A 21790-nucleotide genomic window follows, 5' to 3' on the forward strand; every position below is an offset into this window, starting at 1 on the left:
GGACCACTTGGCCTGTCTTTGAGAGGCTGGACCCACGCCGGGGGCAGGGGCCAGGCCAGGGACCTGTAAGGCCCCTCCAGCCTAAGAGCCAGCCATCTGCCCTCACTCTTTGCCCTGACATGACATCCAGATGTTTTAAACAGTGATTCTGCTCCAGGATCTGAGCAGAGCCCACATCTGCTAATCTTTCTGTCCTAAAATGTCCCTCAGTAGTCGTGGACGATGGTCACTGTGCCCCTCCCTGTCGCGGGGTTCCCAGGTGAGGACGGGACCCTAATGACACTGCCTCCCCAGGCAGGATTCATCTTGATGAAGCCCCCCAAGCTTCCGGCGGAACAGGACAAGCTCTCTCTGCTGTGTGTGCGCACACACACGCAAACACGCGATTGCACGTCTCCTCTGAGCACCCGGAGCTTCCAGCCCTGTAATCAAGTGGCGGGAAGACACCAAAATGCTATTTCAGGGAGGAGGCCGAGGCGGCCTGGGAGACAGACTTGGGCTGGCAGCCAAAAAACAAACCACACGGTGGACAAACCAACCACCAACCGCGTCCTGAATGCGGCCGCCCCAGACCCGAGCGCCAGACGCAGGTCCCCCACCCCTTCCCGGAGGCGCCCATGGTCTCGGCATCCACAGTCGTCTCAGGACACGAGAGTGGCCCATCGGGAAATGAAAGAGGAACAGTGAGGGGCAGGGAAGCCGGTTTAACTCAAAGCCAGGGCTGGTGAAGCTTAGCTTTCAGAATATTTCCTCCCACGACCTCGGAACAGTGCAAAGGAAAAGAAATATGTCCACAGAAATGAGGACAGTGCCTCCTGGGGGCTTCCTTCCCGAAGCACCAGCACAGCCCTGAGCCACGGGGCAGCGCGGGGGATGGGGGGGGGCCTACCTGTGATCCGGTCTCTCTCCATGACTATGGATATATTTAGCAGCAGGCAGCCGGCGTCCCCCTTCAGAGGCGTCCTCCCCTTTCTCACCCGCCGCCCTCCCTCTTGCTGCCTCCTCCTCCAAAAACACTCTTTGTCTGGTCTAATTTCTTCAATCTGTTGCAATCACGAATGCATCCAAATTACCACATTTCCATGTGCTGATCATATGTTCGCGCTCCAAACTGAAGCAGCATTGTCTCTCTGAATCGGGAGGGAAAAGGGAGCGAAGGAAAGGAATAAAAAACGAAGAGGCCGGAGCGAGCCGGGTGGTGGGCCCCGAGGGACTCCCGCAGCCCCGGGTGCTCCGGCGGGCGCGCTCGAGGACCGGCGTCCGGGCTGGGCAGCGGTGGCTTCAGAGGTGCCGCTCGGCTTCCGGCGGCCTTGTCCCCACCCCTGCAGCCCCTCCGCCAGCGTCGCTGCTCCTTTTTAATATCCACTTGGAGAAGCTCAACTTAGCCTCTTGGAAACCAGCGCTCAGAGTCAAATTCCTGGCGACTTGCAAAGTCTTTCGCTTCCCCCGTCGCGCGATGCTCCGAGCCCCTTCGGTTCCAGCGTCTGAAAAGCCGAGGTCCTGCGGGCCTGCCTCCCTTTCCCTCCACCCGAACTCCGACTGGGCTGGAGGAAGCTCAGGAACACCTGCCCAGAGGACCCCAGAGGAGTCGCCCTGCAGACGCCCCGGCGTCCCGTCAGCCTGCGGTGACAGAGGCAGCTGGCCGTCCCCACCCAAGCCGAGAGGGAGAGCGGGATGGAGACTTCCTGGAAGATTCCGACCACACACTCATGAGTCAGTGAGTCTCTGCTGTCCCCTGGGAGGGAGCGTGGCTCCTCACCCCCGACTTCCCCAGACGCAAGGCCTCTCAGGGAGGGGACACGGGGCTTGCTGGGCTGGGGGCTCCGTGCCACGTTCTGCTGTTCACCTGGCGTCCCGGGGGCCCCCAGCACCTGGTCAGAGTCAGGCTGGGGGGCTGAGGCTCGGGGACTGGGGGGCATTTCCTCTGCTCTTTAAGCTTCACTCACCTCAAGGGCTCAAACTGGCAGCCAGTGGCTGGGGACACAGAAAAAGGTTTTGTTTGCTCCAGGCTGTTTAAAGAAAATGTGTATTCGTGCCAGTGCTAGACACTTAGGCAATCTCCGAGAACTCCAGATTTTCCACTTCTCTTGGAAGAGGGAAGGCACGCGGCTGCACGGAGCCTTCAGGCCCTGCCACAGGGGGCTGGGTTGACAAGTGCTATCTCCTTTAGACGCAGCTGAATTTTCCAGTCTGTTCTGGTCCCCACGGCCCCTTCGCTCAGGTCCATTATTTGCCAGGGCAGGCGGCCTCTGAGTTTGCAGTCCCCGCTCCACATGGCCATGTGAGCCACGCCTTACCAACAAGACCCACACACAACTCTCTGTTGGATGGCATCCTCAAAGTGCCCTCCTGCCTGGGAAAGGACCCCAAATACAGTCTCCTAGGCAGCAAGGGCATCTTCTGCGGGTGGGGGATACAATTTTTACCCTTCTGGGAGACACCAACTAGCCCGCCCCCGGTCCCTAGCAGAGCCTGGAGGACAGCCCCCAAAGGCAACCTGCATGGGAAGGGAAGCTGGGGTGGGGGGGGGGGGCGGGGACAGAGGCTCCCGTGCACTGTCGTAGGCTGAATAATGGCCACCAAAGGCATCACGTTCTATTCCCTGGAACCTGTAGATGGGACCTTATTTGGAGAAAGGGTGGTTGCAGATGGGTTTAAGTAAAGGATCCTGATGGGGAGACGATGCTGGATTATCGGGGTGCCCCTAAAGGCCGTCACATGCACTCATACAAGAGGGAGGCAGAGACAGATGGGACATACGTACAGAGAAGGGGACGTGAAGATGGAGTAGAAGAGACGTGAAGAGTGGAGTGATGCAGCCACAAACCAAGGAATGCTGGCAGCCAGAAGCTGGAAGAGGCACCGAGAGTGTCCCTTAGAGTTTTTGGAGGGAGCAAGGCCCTGCAGACACCTGGATTTCAGTCTCTGGCCTCCAGAACCTGAGAGAATCAATTTCTGTTGTTTTAAACCACCAAGTTTGTGGCAATTTGTCACAGCAGCCACCGGAAACTCATACAGGCACCGAAGACAGACTAAAGAGTCAATGTTCTCTGCACAACGTTTTCCATTAATGATATTTCATCCTAAAACATTTCATTAAATCAATCACTAACAACACTGAGTTAGAACAACCAGAATCATGGAAGTCTTTTGGTTTTCTTATTTAATCTCTTTTCTGATTTTCAAAAAATATTCCTTATTGGTCTTTTTCGATTATAAATGTAATATATGTTCATTGTATTAAATGTAGAAACTACAGAAAACATAATAAAGAAGAAACCCCTTTACTGCCACATGGGACTCTCCAACACCAATTCTTGCTGTGGCAAGCAGGCCCACGAGGCTGCAGCCCCACGCCAGCTGGTGGAACGGTAGGGTGAGACAGGACCAGGGGCCAGGCCGCGGTGGGCCTTGTCCATCCGGGCCACCTCCTGCAGGCGCCAGCTCATGCACGATGGATTTCATTGCTGTGGTTGCTGCAGCTGCTGAGCACAGCTTTGACCCTCGGTTTTTCCCCAGCATAGTTTGGCTCAAGGTCCATTCCCCCGCCATGCCTAAAAATCCAAGCATTCTGGCCCAAGCGGGGGATAATTTGAAACCGAAAACCTGGCAGCACATATTGGCTCTGATGAGGCCCAAGTTAGTCATGAGCCAACTCAGAGCCCGGGTGCAGAGGTGGGGTGAGGCCAGGCAGGGGGAGAAGGGGGCAGCCAACCCCTGACTGCTGAGTGCCGGCCTCGTCACCAGCATCTGCCACTCGGTGGCAACTCGCCAGGCCAGATCAACATCCCCAAAGTGGGTTCCCCACGTGGCTCCATCCTCCAGAACACTGTCAGGGTTCTGTGCTTCTGTAAATCTTTATCCCTGCCTTCGATGCACCCAGCACATTAGCACAGTAAATGCAGCCCCAGGGAGGGGCTGGCTTCCTCGGAAAACACTTGCTGTCCCAGAGGCAGGAACCCCCAGCTCCAGGCCACTCCAGCCTGCCCGTGTCCTGGGGTCTGTCCAATAGGCCCTTCCAGACAGTTCTCAAGGTGGTATCTCTGTTCTTCGCCCCTGCAGACCTGCGCCGAGATCTGCGTTCTCCTGGCCACCTTCTTTCTGACGTCACCGTCACTAGTGAGGGGTGCAGGGTGAGGAGGAGTGAGGACTGCTTTATCCTTAGAGACGCCACTCTGCTCCCTTATCCGAAGCCCATGTGCGTGCCCAGCATCTGGCTGGGAGGGGACACCAGAGCAAGAGGCGTGCCCAGGGTGCCCTGAACTCCCCCACCAGGCCAGGAGCTGTGGCTGGCCCCGCTGAGAAGAGGGAGCAGGCGCTCCAGGGACGCTGACGTTGGAGCAGGGGCCTCTGGAAGGGTCTGACGGATGGACGCGGACTTGCTCCCCGTGCGCACTCCGGGGAGGGGCCTGTGAGGAGGCAGGGGAGGAGGAATCGTGTCCTGAGGCTCTGGGCTCAGATGCTCTGCCGCTGTCACCTCCCCGGCCCCTAATGCAGGCACTTGAGTCCTCCATAATCAGCTCCAAGCTAGAGGGGACGCCCGACCTCTCACCTTAAAAAATGACTTTTCCATTCATTTCCTGCTCGTCCCCAGACTCAAGCCCTGAAGTTGCTTTCTTGAGTTAAAAGTAAAGGCGCTCCAAGCCCTGCCCCCTCCCAGCGACCCTCCAGCGGCCGCGGCTACTGGACCTGCCAGCAGAGCGGGAAGCCGGCCGAGCCCCTCCAGTGCCGGCCCCAGTCTGGCTGCCTGCAGCCTCCCAGAGCAAGATGGATTCCAGGCCCTGGGCCTGCTGCATTCCTCTCGGAATCTTCTCTCCACTTTTTATTGTGCCTCGAGCTTCAGCTGTTCCTAAATAAACACAATCCAGCTACTCTCTGCCCTTGGGACGGCTACAGGGTTTACTGGTGCGAACAGCCCGGGCCGGCCTGTTGCTTTGGGAGTTCTTCCAGGTCAGTGTGGAAGGAAACCAAGACAACAGAGAGAAGCAGCCCAGACAGGGCCGAATTCCACCGCCAACAGCCTCACGCTCAGCCACCCAACCCAGGCCGGAGCCACGAGCTGGCGCTTCGTTCCTAAAGATGGCCCAGCAGCCCGTGCAGTGCAGGCGGCTCCGGGGGGTGGGGGTCGGCGTCCTCGTCTCCCCAGGGCCCCAGAGTTTAAATTCTCCCCAGAATCCTGAAACTCCCCGAAGAAAGGGTGTCTTTCACTTCCCGCTGGGAGCCCGACTTTCCGCCTGCGCGGTGGGCGCCCACTGCTCGCTGGACAAACTACAGCTGGGAGGACCCCGTGTGTCGGTCGATGACCCAGACCGGCGCTGCCCAACAGAACGTGCTGTGCTGACGTAAATGTTCTATGTCTGCTCTGTTCTGCACGACAGCCACGTGTGGCTGCTGAGCGCTCACAACGTGGCCAGTGGCACTGAGGAACCACGTTTTTCATTTGTGTTAAATAATTAAGTGATTTCAATGTGAACAGGCCCACGCGCCACCCGGCTGCCCTGTTGGACGGGGTCCGCTCCTCCTCCCCCGTCTCCTTGGAGACGTTGCATTCTCCGTAAACGTCTTCCCCAGAAGGCAAGCAAAGAGAAAGGCTGCTCTTCAGCCAAGGTGAAAGAAGGCTGACATTGCTATTTTAAACTTGCTTTTGGCTGACACCCCCAAACTTCCCCTATCAAGCTCAGCTCAGGAGTGTTTCCCGCCTGCCTGCGATGCGCCACAGAGCGCCCAGCCAGGATCCGGCCTGTGGCCGTGGGGACACAGAAATCCCCGAGGCCAGCCTGCTTAGGGCTGTGACAGGTCAGGTTCACGTTACCCTGGAAAGAGAACGGCCTCTGAGGTGAGAGAGGGCAAGGCGATTCTGGAGCGGGGACCCACAGGGTGGCCAGAGCCCTTGGAGCAGGAGGGAGAGGCTGGATGGGGGTCTGGGCCCACCGGGAGGCATCAGGACACGGGACTCAGTTTAGAGGGGAGCGGATCCTGCAAGCAGAGGGAACCGAGGGGTCGTGATGCAAGAGGACCATGAGCAGGTCTGTTTTGTCATCACGTGGACAAGCCCGTCGCCCGGTCCCTGGCGCACAGGAGGGACTTGGCAAAGGCACACTGAATGCTGCTGGATGGGGAGGAGCCTCCGGTGGGGAGAAGGGGTGGAGACCAGAGAGACTCCGAGGCCTGACCAGGATGGGGCCAAGACCATGGGGCAGCCCAACCAAGGGCCATTCGGGGAGAGGGCGAGTTCACAAGATCTTGGCAACCTGTTGACCTGGGATGCCGGGGGGGCAGAGGTCAAGGATGACACAGAGACTTCTTGTTTGAGTCCCTGGGTGGATGGCAGGCTGAGACGGAGCAGGGGTCAGGGGGCGGGAGAGGAAGGAACGAGCCCAGGTGCAAGGACCACAGGCAGCTGGCATCTCTTCCCCGACCAGCTCCCTGCCAGACAGGCACCGCCCTCCCTTGTGCCCGCGTGCCTGGCACAGGGCACCCAGCCATTCAACCCACGTCCAGAGCAGCTATTCCGTGCGGGGCAGCGTGCTGCGGTGTTAGGAGAAGCAGAGGGGGACAAGCTGGACAGGCCCTGCCCGGCCAGCATTTATGGTCTCCAGGGCTGATGACCGTTGGACAATGAGTGTCAGCAGTGTTAGGCTGGGAACTCACCGGGTGGGGCCCTAGGCAGCCTGGAGCAGGGCAGCCCCCTCCTGAGAAGGGATGTGTGAGCAGGGACAGAAAGATGTGGATGGGGAGGGGAGGGAGCCCCCAGGAGCACAGCCCTGGCAGAGCCCCGGGGATCACTTTGGGTACCTTCTTTTTGGTGTCCCCTGTAAGGACAGAGACGCAGCCCCCAGGCGAGCAGCATTGTAGGAGATCCTTCTGTGGGCAGAGTGTTGTCCAGCCACAGTAACCTGGTGGGACCTGTGGCTGCAGTAACAAATCACCACAAACTCAGGGGCTTAAAACCACCGAAAGTGATTCTAGAGGCAGAAGTCCAAGATCAAGGTGTCAGCAGGGCTGTGGTCCCCCCAGAGGCACTGAGGAAGACCCTTCCTCGCCGCCTCCAGCTTCTGGGGGCCCCTGGCATTCCTTGGCTTGTGGCTGCATCACTCCAGTCTCTGCCTCCTCCTCCTCCTCCTCCTCCTCCTGTGTGTCTGTGTCTCCTCTCTTCCTGTAAGGACCCCAGCCACCGGATTCTGGGCCCAGACCAACTCCAGTACAACCTCATCTCAAGATCCTTAACTAGTCATGTCTGTAAAAGACCTATTTCTAAATCAGGTCACTTTCTGAGGTTCTGGGTGAACCAGACTTCCGGGGGGCACACTGTTCAACCCAAGAAGGGATGAGGGTGGGACTGGGGATGAGGCCATCCACCCCAGAGGGATCTGAAGGAGGAAAAGCAGGCCCAGCAACACGCCGGATGTCTGGGCAGAAGCAGAAGGCTCCAGGGATCCCAGCCGGGGGCAGAGGGGCAGGCTGGCCAGGCTGGGCCACAGGAGGTGAGGAAGCAGATCCCAGGAACACGCTGTGTGCGCTGTGGGAACCAGGGCAAAGGTCGGCCAGGCTGTGGTCTGGGAGGCTGCTGCCCAGGGAGGCTGCTGGAGGCGCAGAAAATGGGTGAGTGTGGGAAACAAACCGGAAGGCCACTTGGGGGTGCTGAGGGTGTGCATCCCCATAACCCAGCCCAGGGAAAGCCACACGCGAGCACGGGACACATGAGAACGTTTCCAGCTGCATTCGTAACAGAGGAAACCTCTGGATCTCCCACAACAGGCCGTGGGGTAGACAACTCTGTCTCCCCACAGAGGAACCCTCGCGTGCGGTCAACATAAATGAACGAAGCCACAGGGATCCGCATGGGTAGATGTCGGTCATCTCGTTGTGTGGAAAAGCAAAGAGCAGCAGCCGACTCCCCCTGGACACACGACGTGAGGCTGCTGGTGCACAGGACGAGCGGTTCTGTTGTCTGCAGACACACAGCACAGACGTGCCCGCAGTGACCAGGCCTAAATTCAGACGAGTGGCTGCCTCACCGGGAACAGATGGTGTGGAGAGAGTCGCCCAGAGGCTTCTTGTTTCTTAAGTGGGATGGTGGGCGCACAGGGGTTTACTTATCACATTTCTTATACGGCCAACAGTTCTAACTTTTAAAAACAGGATAGAAAGTGAGTGAGCTCATCAAGGGTTGACTGCGGGATAGTCTGTGCTGAGCGACCATGGCTCACGCCGCCAACAGCCAGCCCTGGCCTCGTCCCAAACACAACCCTGTGAAGAACCGAAAACAAAGGACGCAGCCCCGCACCACGCCCCCTCTGCCCCTCTCGGGGGGAAGCGGGGTGCAGGGTCCCACACACAGGAGGCCAGGCAGAGCGTGGGACAGAGGTCAGGCTGGGGGGAGGGGAGCAGCGGACGGCGGCTCCGAATGGGGATTCTGCAAGGGTCAGAGGGACTGGGGGGCCAGGAGGCTGGGGGCCCAGGAAGGAACCAAGGTCTCAACCGTTGGGAGGCAGGCATTCAAGACGGGAGCCAGGAAGACGAGGAGAGGGTGTCTGGGGCCAGCGCCCCCAGAGGCCCCCAAAGCAAGGATCTTGTGTGTCAGCAGGCGGTCCCACGCGAAACCCAGATCACTGGTCTGCAGCTTTGGGCTTTGGCAAATTATGCCTTAGGGTTCCAAACAGAGCCGTGGCCACAGCTGCCAAGTGCTGACGGCACAGAACTGGCCGGGCTGAGCACAGGGAAGCAGCGGCCAGAGGAGGCTGTGTCCACACAGCTCAGGGTACCAGCCTCCCAAGACCTCACCCCCAAGGCTGGGCCTCTCCCCAGGCCAACACAAAGCAAGGCCCCTAGACCCAGCCCAGCTGATGGAAGGGAGGGAGATAGAGAAGCAGAGCAGCGCCAGAGGCAAGAGGCCCAGAGCAAAGTCCCCCAGAAACACAGCAGCGGCTGGGCAGCCCAGTGGTTAGCCCAGCGGCCTAACATAGCTGGTGGGGCGGAGCTCTCTCTTAACCACAGATGTGAATCATTCAGCCGCCCTGGAGGCCTCCAGCTGGGCGTCACCCTTCCCTTCCCACACCCGGGCCTGTTCTGCACCGCAAGGGGCCTCATAGACACTCGTGTGGACATCGCAGCCTGCACATCCGCACGCCACCTCACGTCACCCCATGGGCCTTGGGCTGCCCAGCCCACCAGTGGGCGTCCCTTCTGGAGGACAGACCTGGGAAGAGGTTTACACTGGCCCCGGAAGTAGGCTCAGGAACATATGGGTACAGAATTCTGGGGTCCTGGGGGGCCAGCACGATCTACAACTATCTAATTTCACAGCCACATGTACATATTAGGTGGAAATTAATTTAAAATAAGTTAGTTAAATAATTCTATGCTAGTGAATGAATGAACAAAATAAACTTAGTATATACTTCAGGCAGTCAATAGTCACACGTAGGCTAGTGGCCGTGATAGTGGCCAGTGGAGAAATGGAACACTTCCACCATCACAGAAAGTTCCACAGGAGAGGACTGGTCCAGAAGGTAGGATGTGGGCTCCGGAGGAGGTGAGTCCCTTCCTCTCTGGGCCAAACATCCTCTCCAAAAAGAGGCCACCACAACAAGCACACACAAAAAACAGAAAGCATAGCTTGGAGACGCCCACTGGGAGCCCACCTATCTGACGCTGTCTCCACTCTGTTCCCGGGTGGGCTCTGCACTTCAGCTCTGCAGGGCCATAGGGAGCAGGCACAGTGGTCCATGGACTGACCCAGCCTAGGGCTGCCCATGGTCAAAGCCACACTTCCATGGGGTGCCCATTGCCTCAGCACCCCGACTGGGGCAGCCTCCAGCATCCATCCCCCCTTCCCCTCCCCTCTGTCCTGCACTCACGGGCCTCTCGCTGTGCCCGGGGTGCCTACCTGCAGAGAGGTGAGTGGCCCCCACCCACACGAAGATCACCTCTGGCAGGGCTGTGGTCAACAGGCCTGAAAGCCACTAGTATGGGAGCCATCAAAGGCAGCACCTCCCTGGGCAATGGGCAGGAGGCCCCACTTACCTGAGATGGCTACGTGGGCCTGGACCAGAAGAACAACCAGGGCTGAACAAGCCACTTACCTGGGCCAGTCAGGTCACCAAGCCTCCGGAGACGGCCGCTAGAGGTCCGAGTAACTCCTAAAGACAGGGGCAGAGGGCAAAGGTCACACAAGGCTGCTGCAAGACAGTTAACACCGGGTGTATCCTCGCCTCTGCTCCTGCCAGGGGCTCCAGAACCAGAAACTAGTCCTTTGTGGGGCCAGAGGCCCTCATCCTCCCAGGTACCACTGGACCCAGAGCGCCACCTGCAGTGACAGCTGCTGCCATCTGGATGCTGGCTGCTGGACGAGCACTGCGCCAAACCCTCTGCAGACATTTTCCCACCTAAGCCTCACTACCCCATTTTGCCAATAAGGGACCTGAATCTCAGTGGGGTTGAGTAACTTGCCTGAGGCCACAGAGCTACTAGGAGTTGAGCCCAGAATAAACCCAAGTCCATCCAACTCTAAAATCTGGGCTTGGCTCAAGTGTGCCAGAGCACTGTGACTGTCAGGGACAGAGAGAGGGGCTGGCACCCCGTCAGGCACCGGCCAGTCCCCTGGTCTAACCCCCATCTGCCTGTCTTGTGAACGGGTGTTTCCTGGCACCCGGGTCCCTTCCCCAGCCCTCTTCACTCCCAGGGCTGGGGCAGAGCCAGGCTGGATTTGGGAGGGTGGAGGACAAGCTCTTCCCTTCCCTCCCCTCCCTGAGGGAACGAAAACAGAGCCAGGATTAACGCGGCCTCAGCCTCGTGCTGTACACACTCCCTCCGCAAAAACACGCCTCGGCCCAGCCAGCCCCTTGGAGAGGCTTACGGCAGGCAAGTCGCAACTCGAGGAGATTTGCTGAGGTGCTAAGCCGAGCAAACCCGAGAGGCTGCCAGGAGGGGTACCCGTGGGAGCAGCAGGCGGCCAGATCACGGCGCTCTGGGGGCGTGCCGCCGGGCCATCCTCAGGAGAGCTGCAGGGACAGCCCAGGATGGCCAGCAGATGCCTTCCCCAGACGGCAAGAAAGGCTGGAGAAGGCAGCCAGGCGGACCCAGACACCTGGGGCTGCAGGTGCCATCGCCTGTCCCACAGCCCCCTGAGCGACTCTTGTAACATTCATTCATTCATTCATGCATTCCGCAAACCCACGCCTAAACTGACTGACCGGGAGTGGACGCAGCCAGCATGGTTTCTAAAGGTTCAGAGGCCCAAGCAGGGCAACCTGCAGACCTCACTTCATGGGCTCCTGGGGACACACACCCTCTCCACATCTGCTGGATTTAGCAACGATAACAAAACGGGCACAGTTTGTCCTTCAGGGCCTGGCACCGACACAGACCTGCTCCTAAGCCTGGGCCTCTTTCTGAGCTCAGAGGACCCCAACATGTGCCCCAGTTTTAGCTGAACCCACCCATCGTGTAAACAACACTGTGAGAGAGGCACGGGGCATGAGTTCCAAGGGGACGTGAGCACCGGGGCCTGGAGCGCCCAGCGAGGCTGCAAGGAGACGGGGAGGACCAAGCTGACCTTTGAGGGAGGCTGGGGGGACGCTGTGCAGCCACAGCCACCTCCACTGGCCAGGGCTCTCGGACAGCCACGAGCTTGATGCCCCGTCTCCCACTCACTCAAGCCAACGACCCCAGGAGGGGTGCTGCCACCCCCATTTTACAGATGAAATCGCACAGCTGTCGAATTCTCCTCAGAACCCCCAGCCTGACACCAGCCACATGGTGACCTCAACGGTTGACTGTACGTGTCAGGCTGACAGGGTCACGGGGCGCCCAGATGTTTGGCTAAAGACTATTTCTTTTCTTTTCTTTTCTTTTCTTTTTTGAGGAAAATTAGCCCCGAGCTAACTACTGCCAATCCTCCCCTTTTCGCTGAGGAAGACTGGCCCTGAGCTAACATCCGTGCCCATCTTCCTCTACTTTATATGTGGGACACCTGCCACAGCATGGCTTGTCAAGCAGTGCCATGTCCACACCCGGGATCCAAACCGGCGAACCCCGGGCCACTGAATCGGAACATGCGAACTTAACCGCTGTGCCGCCGGGCTGGCCCTAAACACTATTTCTGAGTGTGTCCGTGAGGGCGCTTCCGGCTGAGCTTAGCGTCTGGATCGGTGCACAGAGGGAAGCAGATCTGCCTGGTGTGGCGTGTGGTGGGCCTCAGAGGACAGAGGTGGAGGGGGGAGCAGGCTCCCTCTGCGGACCGACACGGGTCCTCTCCTGTCCTCACTCGGGACCTCAGCCGCTGGCTCCCCTGGGTGTCGCGCTCACAGATGGCAGACGGTGGTGGGATTCCTCAGCCTTCGTAATTACACGGGCCAGTTCCTCAGGAGAAATCTCTCCTCCTCTCTCCTATCGGCTCTGTCTCTCTGGAGAACCCCAGACCACGGCTTCACACGGCAGACGTGAGCCTCCTTCCCGCGGGGCCTGCTTGGCTCTGGTGAAATGTCTGCTCTCAGCCAAGTGATGCAAAGCGCCCTTCCTGGGAGGGCCAACCCGAAGGCAGGGATTCCAGGTCAGCCCCTTGGGACAGAGAGGCTGGACCACTGCCTCAGGCCCGAAAGGGGCAGGAGGGTCCAGCATCTGCCTCCCAGAACTGACAGCCCCCTTACGACAAGAGAGGGTGGGCCGGGAGTGGCTCCGGTGGGCTGCCCAAGGCTGCTGGGAGGGCAGAGGAGTGGGTCTGGGCATCCCCCTGCCCAGCCGGCCTCACTTCCTCGACGGCTGTGACCTCCCTCCACACACCTACTGAGGGGCTGCACTGCATAAGACGACACAGGAGAATCACCATCGTCTGGCCCCACCCACACGCAGACAACGAGCTACTTCGAGGTCTGCTGTCCGGGCTGAGAGGGGCACCAGTGAGTGACAGCTGTGCCATAAATCCAATGAGTCCCCAGTATGGAAACAGCATGGGGTGAGGAGTGGAGAAGGAACAGACCCAACATTCCTGTGGATTGAGTCACTTCCGGCTGCGACTCCCCCAGGCCAGCTGGACACCCACCCGTGCCCCCTGACCTGGCTTCCAGGCAAAGGTGAAAATGAAGAGGGTCCATTCAGGTTAACACCCTCCCTGGGCCCCCGGTATCTGATGACCAGGAGCCATTCTGGGCTCTTCTCCCCAAACCTGGGGGGATGGACATGGTAATGAGGAAGACAGCATCTGTCTCAGATTTCTTGGGGGAAGTTTTGCTTTTTTACACTGTTTATTTTTCTGACTTCCCAAAATGCGCGGCTGGTGCCAGGCAGCCCCTGGCACAGAGGAGATGCAAGAAAGGCTGGTTACTAAAGTGGGAGGTGGCGCCCACGGTTCCGTGCTCGGAGCCGCCTCCACCGCCGCCCGGGGAAGACCCTAGGCCAAGAGCAGCTGAGCTCCGGTCCTCCTGCCCAGTCACCGGCCCGGCATCTGAGTCCGGCGAGGAGGCAACCGGAAGGGCCTCCGAGACATCTAAGGGCTCGGCTGTTCCAGTTGAGAATTGAGTTATTTTTATGTGATTTTAAAATAAAACATATTCGCAGGAAAGAGGCGATCTGAAATTCAGCTGTCTGGAGTCATCCCAGACCAAATTATTTGAGTCCTCAGAGGCCAGGGAGGCAGGAGAGTCCAGAGTTGGAGGAACAGGGCTGGAATCCAGCCCTCCCCACGTGCCAGCTGTGGCCCCAGAGAACCCTCTCCCCAAGTCTCAGCGTCCCTGTCTACGAACGGGACACAGAGGGGTTCACTCACAGCGACTGAGATCGCAGGAGGCCACACATTACGGGCACTTCGCACAGGGCCTGGCACGAGATACGCACCCAAAAGACGACGGTGTTATTATCACCAGTAGCATATGCATTATAATAATATTACTGTCATTATTATACACCAGGCACACACACCGGCCTGGAGCCAGCAATCTATACGGGAATTAACAAGGCTTGGCTGCCCTGTGCTGATGCATCTCAACAACGTGTGAGTTAGAACCAAGGCACGAGTTACAGCCTGGGCGCTGCCACCCCCAGAAAGGCTGCCGGGATTCTCCTTGACGCCCTCCCCACTAAGGGAAGTCAACCCTCCCCACGCCAGGCCTCCAGGGCGGAGGGCACGTTACAGGAAAACGGGGCAGTTTCCCAGACCCAGAGAAAACAGTCAGCACTCGGGGGCTTAGAATCTTGGTGCCCCCCCAGCCCTGGCCGTGCCCAGAGTCCTGGGCCAGAGGAAAGGCTATTTCGTAAATGTTCACGAACTCCAGGCCAGTGACAAACGCCAATAAAGTTTAACATGTGGAGGCCACGAGATTAAAACACACTTCAGATGAGACAAGGCAAAAGGCAGCAGAAAGCAGGGAGTGCGGACAAAGAAATCACAGCATTTCAAAGCAGGAAGGAAGGTGGCCAGACAAGGAGAGGGGCTCCTTGGTCCTCAAGAAGAGAGTGCTCCCGGGGCGAAGGGGGAGGGGGGAGGGCACCTGGGGATGCCTCGGGAAGCACCTTCCTTCTAGAACCGGAATTCGGAGTCCCTGATGGCAGCACCCACTTCCAGGTGGCCTGCTGGCGCCCTCCCCACACGTCGCCATGCTTCCGCCAGGGGCAGCCCCACTTGGCACAGGAGCCCCACAGATGGGTGCTGGCCCACGTGTCCAGGAGCCCCGACGCTTGTCTCCTGGGTTTTCCCCTGTGCACAGAATCTGGGGAGTCTGGCTAGGAGAGAGGACACAGTCGGGGTGAACGCCTTTTACTTTCTCCTTTCAACCACGTTTTGATGATGGAAGCTAGTCAATTACAAGGTTGAAATGGTTACACAGGCACTGAGAACCTAAACAGACTCTCAGTTAAGGCAGTATTATCATCGTACTATTATCATTTACTGACTGGAACGCCATGCGCCGCATCTGATCTCCTCATGGAGTCGTGGAGCCACGGTCCCCACCCACGATCAGGGCAGCTGTCCCCAACCCCTCTGGGGTCTCCCACAGCCCAGACACCTTAACCCGAGGAGGGGGCAGAGCAGGAATCAGGCTGTCCCTGGGGGAGGGTGACAGTCCTTCTGCCAGTCAAAAAGTCATTGTTTTCTCAAAAGGGAGCTTTGCAGGAAGAGGTACCGTGAAAACTCGGCACAAACATCCATTTTCAGTAATGACGAGAGTCTATCTACAGAAAAGAATCAATCCTTAATTTTTTCCTAAAACTCATAAGACAGTCCCTCAGGAAAGGACAGGGTCACAGCAACCTTGGCCAGAAGCCACCTGCCCCTCCCCGGCTGCCCCCTCCCCCTTCGAGCCCAGGATGGTGGGAACCCCCAGGACACACAGTTTTCACCCCCTTCTTCCACGGCTCATTTGCTCAGAGAGCTGTGAAGGGCTGGATCAAAGTCAAGGGTTGGGGAGGGGGGTGAAAGTCAAACTCCAGGCTTATCTCGAGAGGAGCCTGAGATAAGGAGATAACGCCCACCCCACCCCACCACCCTCTGGCTCCCCCTCCCCCACCCTTGGTTTTTGCAGCCGGTCAGGTGAGCACTGAATAGGTGCGCTAGGGAGGGGGGACGAGACCCTCCTGGTGATGCCCAAGCGCCCCCCCATCCCCACCCCAGCGCAGGGCACCTTCCCCTCCCTTAAGGGAACCAATTTATTCATCCACAAGGTGAGGAATCCTCTAGCCTTTGGGAATGTGCTCCCACAGGAGACCAAATACTGCAGAAAGTTGTGTTTTCAGCAAAGCCTTGGGCCTTGAAGCCAGGGGTTCTAGTCCCTTCCCTGACTCTGCCCTGCCCCGCCACTCCCCGTCTCCAGTGGAGGGGGTGCTCCCAGCCCACAGTCCACGCAGCTACGAAGTGCCACCCAGGGTGCGAGTCCACCCCAGCCCTTCCTGCATCCTTGGGCAAGTGTTCAGTCTCTCTGAGCCTCAGTTTCCACATCCACAAAATGCAGACTCATGGAAATATTATTGAGCATCTACTCTGCACCAGGCACTGTTCAAGGAGCTGGGGAGACAGCGGGGACCAAAAGTGACCTGGCTGCTCTCTTGGCGGCACTCACAGCCTAGTGGGGAGCCAAGCCCAGTATCCGGCTCACAGGGTCACAGGTGAGGGAAGGGTGCCAGCAGCCCACGCATGCGGAGGGCTCTGCCAGATTAGGCAGCAGGCAGCAGCATCACAGTATCTGAGCCAACCGCAGGCTCAGAGCCCTTCCCTCAAAGGTTCACCAGGTGGGCGTCTGGACTCTGGGTCCCACTCATATAAAATACATTGCTGTACAAAACACAGGACACTCAGTTAAATTGGAATTTCAGATAAACAACCAATAATCTTTAAGCATAAGTATATCCCCCCCATTCCTCGCCCTTCCCAGGCTCTCCTTTTGGCAGCAGGAGAACTGGCCCCCCCAGGCTGAGGTTCCCAGGTCCCCAGGGCTGCCGGCTGTGGGCTGGGCTCAACCAATGGGAGGCTGGGGCAGGGATGGGAAGGTGGGAGCAAGAGACAAGCAGAGCAGCTCTTTGCCGTCTCTGCCCTGGAAGGTGTCCCCCACCCCCCACCCCCCCACCCCCCACAGCAGGTTCTGTCCCTTCTGAAGCTGCAGGTCCTGCCGGACAGGCCTCCCTCTGTCCAGGCTCCCATCGGGTGACCCTGGTCCCCAGACTCTGGGAACACAAGCTCCTCCCTCAGACCCTCTGATCCGGGGATCTGACCCTCTGCCCCGCTGCGCATCTCTGGATCTAGGGCCGGAAGCTCCAGGGCCCTTGGCTGGCAAGCGTCCCTTTTGAGGCACTGAGAAGGGCCCTAACAACACGTCTACACGGTCAAACCTTTTCCTCAAATTTGCAAGACAGAAAATATTTTAACTCCAATCAGTTAAGATCGCCATCTATATCCACTCAGACCTCGTGCCCCGAGGCCTGCTGCTGTGTAAGACCCCAGTGGGGGGGCTGCTGGCTTCTGGGGGCTCCCGCTAAGGAGAAGTTGAACTGGAAAGAGCTTTAGTTTGGATTTAGTTGGGTTATAATTACGTAGTTCAGTTATTTCCACATATTGCTAAGTGACTGCTGGTCGTCCCAACGAGGAAGTCCAGGAAGACACCTTTCACTTCCTCTTCCAAACCTCTCTACCGCGCAGGATCAGAAGGGTTCGCCTTGAACGCGTCCTGCAGCGCCTGGTGCCAGAAACGCGGGCAGCCAGGGAGAAGCAAGACTTGAAACGTATAGAGCCAGAAGCTTGTCTATGGAACATTGTTCCAATCACCAGACACAAAGTTGTAAGCAGAGAATTCAATTCTCTTCAATGTTGAGTCAAAACAAAGTATCTGGTCAGAAATAAATGCAAGAATGTATCCCATACAGTCATCAATGCCCCATACTTTTCTATTTTTTTCTTGTTGGGAATTACATAAATAGGATTTATCAGAATCCTTGAGGTTTTAGGGCAAAAATCTGTAGCATACCATAAACTCTGTGTGAAGTCACACTTTTCTACGCATCCCAACTACCGCGAGTAAAAAATAAATTTTGATCAACCAGGCAGATGAATTAACTTTCTATTCTCTCAAAAGAAAATGATACTACAAAGTCATCATATAAAGAAGTGATCAGAGAGTATGCAGTCAAAAAAAGTAGGAAAAAAATTACTTTGGAGATAGGAAAAGTAGTTTGATAAAAACGTGTTGTTTTTCTGGATTTTGTGATGCTTATGGTATTTGCCCACTGTTTAAAATTTATAATTGGTTGTTATTTATTTTCTCATTCTAAACAAATAACCACGTTCACACCTTTAAAGAGTCGTATGACCCCCACACCCTGGACCTCCCCGAGTGCTTCCTTCTGCCCGATTTGGCTTTTCTGCTCTTCCGCCATCTGTGTAACAACTCCCAACATTTAAGTCTTTCTGTTCTAAATCCTCAATACACACACCATGAACAAACCACACACATGAGAAAGAAGAGTAGACTAACAAAGCAGGGCCATGCACCAAAGGGAAAATCACGGACAACGTGGAGGATGGTTAGCAGTTGGAAATTGCTGACCACAGCAAAAAGGAGCCCAGGAGAATGGCCCAGAATACAGGGAAAGTCTTTGAGCCCCGCTGCTTAACAGGCCCCTGAGTCACCAGAGTCAGACGTGTTCACTCAGACTTTAGACGGAAGCTATAGATTACAGCAAGGCAGTACCACAGAGAGAGGTGGGGACCCTGGGAGGACTAGGAAGATGGGGAGGTGAGCGAAACAAAATGGCGACCAAGGACAGTAGGCTGACAGCAGCACTGCTGACTGTGGCACCGGGGGGTTCCAGAAGAAATCTCTGCACAAGGAGCCAGGCAGCAGCACGAATGATCCCCAGGAGAGGTGGCCGGTCACCTGGGAGACTGGCTCATCTCCAAGACAAGGGCATTCAGGCTGACTCAGGGAAGCAGAGAGACACCTCCGAGGGTCCAGATGCATCCTGTAGGGGCCCAAGAAGAGAAGGAGGGAAGGAGAGGAGAGAAGGTGGAGCCCCTGGCCTCACACGCTGCAGAGAGAGGAATCAAGGACTGCAGGCAAGAGGCCCGAGTTTCTAAACGATGAGTAAGCCCTGCGACTCCTCAGTGGCTCTAAGCAGGTGGATGACCAGGGCAAAGGGCACCTTCTGTTCACTAAACCTCTTCATAAAATGCTATTGTAAGAACACTCGTCTGGTTTTGGGGGAAATCCCAGGAATGCTGACAAAAGGACCTATCACGGGCAATATTTTATTAAATTAGTTACCTGGAGAATTTCCAGGATCCAACCTGCCCATGACCCACAGCTATAAGCAAGGCTGGTGCCACATCCTCAGCCCAGCACAGCACCCTCGCTCCGGGGTCAGAGGCCCAGGTCATCGAGGGAGAGCATCTATGTCAGGCCGCTTAAGAGCACGGTAAGAGGCTGGTTAAGTGAATTAGGGACCATCCTCTCTGAAGAGCCATTCAGGTGTAATCATGGAATCCACGCAAGAGATCTGATTTCAAGTGCAAAGAGCAGAATTTATGCAGCTGACCCCGTGGCCGAGTGGTTAAGTTCGTGTGTTCTGCTTCGGCAGCCCAGGGTTTCGTGGGTTCGGATCCTGGGTGCGGACATGCCACCGCTCATCAGGCCATGCTGAGGCAGCGTCCCACATGCCACAACCAGAGGACCTACAACTAAAGTACACAACTATGTACCAGGGGGCTTTGGGGAGAAGAAGAAAAAAAAAATTTTTTTTAAGAGCAGAATTTAAAACAGTCTGTACAGGGTATATGCAACTCTGTTTAAAGGGAATATGCAACTCGATATAACTTTGATAGTGAAATCATGTGTCCCGTACCTGTGGAGACAGGACTGAGGGAGTACAAAACACCATGTCACAGCCGAGGGGACTGGAGAATTTGTCCTTTTAATTTCCTGTTCACACTGCTCACCAGTAAGTAATGGACAACAACCGGGAAAAAAAAAAAAAAGGCAAAAGAGAAAGAATAGATATGCAGTGGATTTTATTTTATTTATTTATTTTTTTAGGAAGATTAGACCTGAGCTAACTGCTACCAATCCTCCTCTTTTTGCTGAGTAAGACTGGCCCTGAGCTAACATCCATGCCTGTCTTCCTCTGTTTTATATGTGGGACGCCTACCACAGCATGGCTTGCCAGGCAGTGTCATGTCTGCACCCAGGATCCGAACCGGTGAACCCGGGGCCGCCGAAGCAGAACGTGCGCACTTAACCACTGTGCCACCGGGCAGGCCCCACCCCGTGTATTTTAGAAAGCTTTCCTTAAAAAAAAAAATGTAGTGCAAAGGTCTGGCAGCTGAAGGGCCAGCCCCCAGCTACCAGGAAGGCACTGCCATCCAGAATGACTCACTTCCCAGAGCCGAGGCTTTGCCACACCTCAGCCCCTGACGCCCGGGGCAGCGTGATGCCAGCGCTGACGAGAAATCCACCACCTTCTCGTCTCCAGCCTCAGGATGCCGCCACCATGTGCACTTGGCTCTTCTTCCACCGCCTGACACCCCCACGTGTCTACACCTGTCACCCCCGCACAACAGCCCCACGCCCACCTCGACACACACGTTTGACCCTGTGGCCGCAGAGCCAAAGTCACGCATTTATTAGAGTTTTGCAAACCACCCCCCAACTGCCCCAGGTGGACCAGCCCAGTCCTCAACAGGCTAAAAGCCACCAGGGGTTGGATTTCACCCGCTTCCAAGTGGCCTGGGTTACAGCAGCCTTATTCTCCTGCTGGGATGAGATCCTGGGTGGAAACAGGAGGCCGTTTACGGGAAGGCGGTGAAAGCCCCAGGATGCAGATCAGATTGATGTGCAGGACAAGCCCCGAGGCGCCCTGTCAGCTGCCTCTGCCCAGCCCTTCCTGGTAACCGCTCGCAGGGAGCCGTCCCCAACCTGGGCAGACAGTCGCCACTGCTCGAGTTTCAGCCGCTGCCCCAACATGCCTGGCCCGGCTGGGACAAGGGCCCAGGCGCAGCTCTCAGGGACTTCCACGGCTGCCATGGCCAGCACCCTGGTTCCCAGGTGCAGCCTTGAGGGGCCCAGAGCGTCCTGGCCACAGCCCAGGCTGCACTGCATGCCCTTTGAACTGGCTGGGGGGAGCAAGGCCCCCCAGGAGCCAGAAAGAAGACAAAGGATGCCCCCATCCATCACAGCCCCTATCTCTGAAACCCAGGCCAGGGAGGGCGGAGGACGCTGGAGGACGCTGTTCTCCAAGGGGAGTGAGCTGAAGCAGAGGCCTTCCCAGCCCTCCTTGCTCCACCCAGTGCTTCGAGGGCCCTTGGGAAGCCGGGGCCCACACATGTAGGCTGCAGTGGCCACTCAGGGTCCCTTCCCTCTGTCACAAAAAGCTGCTGGAGGCCTCAGGCCAGCTTCGCTGGGAAGATGACCGTGCCCTGTGTTCCTGCCAGAGGGGGCAGGCAGCCAGGGCCTGAGGGCTGCCCTGGGCTCCGGGATCACCTGGTTCCCGCCACTGCCCCTCTTCCTGTGCTGGAGGCTTGCAGACTGCCAGCAGTCACGCTTCACCGAACCAGGTCAGATCAGGCCCGGAACAAAGCTCAGCTGTTGCAGGGCTTCCAAGAAGCCACTGACAGCAAGACGCCCGGGAGCCGCCACCCCCTCTGCTGGCAGCAGCTCAATGCACCCTTCACACGGCTGCAAATGGACCCGGGCCCAGGGCAGGGACAGGGAGATAAGACAGAGAAACTGGGCTGGGAGCAGAGTGACACACTCACCCTGGAGGCCCAAAGCCAGGCCACCCCTCCAGAGCTGTGCTGAGAGCCGCTGGGGTGCAGGAAGGACACACGGAGCTGGCACTCAGCAGCGCCCAGTAGACGCTTCTGGAATGAATGACTGAATTCACAGGGAGAGAGAAACAGGCCAGGAAGCTTGGGGAGACGGGCACCCCCCGGCTTAGCAGGGGTGCTGCCGCAAAGCCAGCAGAGTGCTGGGGCCCGGCGGGGAAGGGGCAGAGGCGACCAGCCCACCGGCCTTGGGGACCCTTCAGTGCTCCCGTGGAAGCTCAGAGCCCCACAGGCCTGGGACCATGGGTGACCCAGGCCTGACTCCAGTATCTGCCACCTTGGGGCCCTGCACCCACCAGGATAAGACTCCCTTCGGTGAGTGCTTCTGAACCAGGCAACCTCTGGCAGCTGCCATTGGGACTCTCTGGCCGAGGTCTTTCCAGGAGACCAAGTCCTTCAACATGGGGGCTGTGATCTTGTGTGCTCCACGCAGGCCCCCGGGGGCTTCAGCCATCAGTCAAACTCACTGATCCCTATAAATCCTCAGCC

At 57.4% G+C, this 21790-nt stretch overlaps 1 protein-coding gene and 1 long non-coding RNA gene across 5 annotated transcripts in view; one reads left to right on the forward strand and one right to left on the reverse strand.

Annotated features, from left to right (window-relative positions):
• The window catches only part of SEPTIN9 (septin 9), a 161500-nt gene that overhangs the window by 134528 nt on the left and 5182 nt on the right, over positions 1-21790 (reverse strand). For 2 of the 4 annotated variants that reach the window (XM_023651940.2, XM_070225927.1), the window contains exon 2: positions 10086-10142. In XM_023651940.2, the coding sequence (XP_023507708.1) occupies positions 10086-10142 (57 nt within the window). Of the gene's footprint in view, positions 1-889; positions 1973-10085; positions 10143-21597 lie in introns of those variants that run through there. The other 2 variants (XM_070225928.1, XM_005597106.4) reach the window with 2 other exon arrangements.
• On the forward strand, positions 1578-4872 carry LOC138916098 (uncharacterized). Its single transcript, XR_011422796.1, has 2 exons — positions 1578-1717; positions 4063-4872. It is a non-coding gene; the product is annotated as an uncharacterized lncRNA (long non-coding RNA).

The sequence above is a fragment of the Equus caballus genome, chromosome 11 (assembly GCF_041296265.1).
Source record: "Equus caballus isolate H_3958 breed thoroughbred chromosome 11, TB-T2T, whole genome shotgun sequence".
NCBI classification, from domain to species: Eukaryota; Metazoa; Chordata; class Mammalia; order Perissodactyla; family Equidae; genus Equus; species Equus caballus.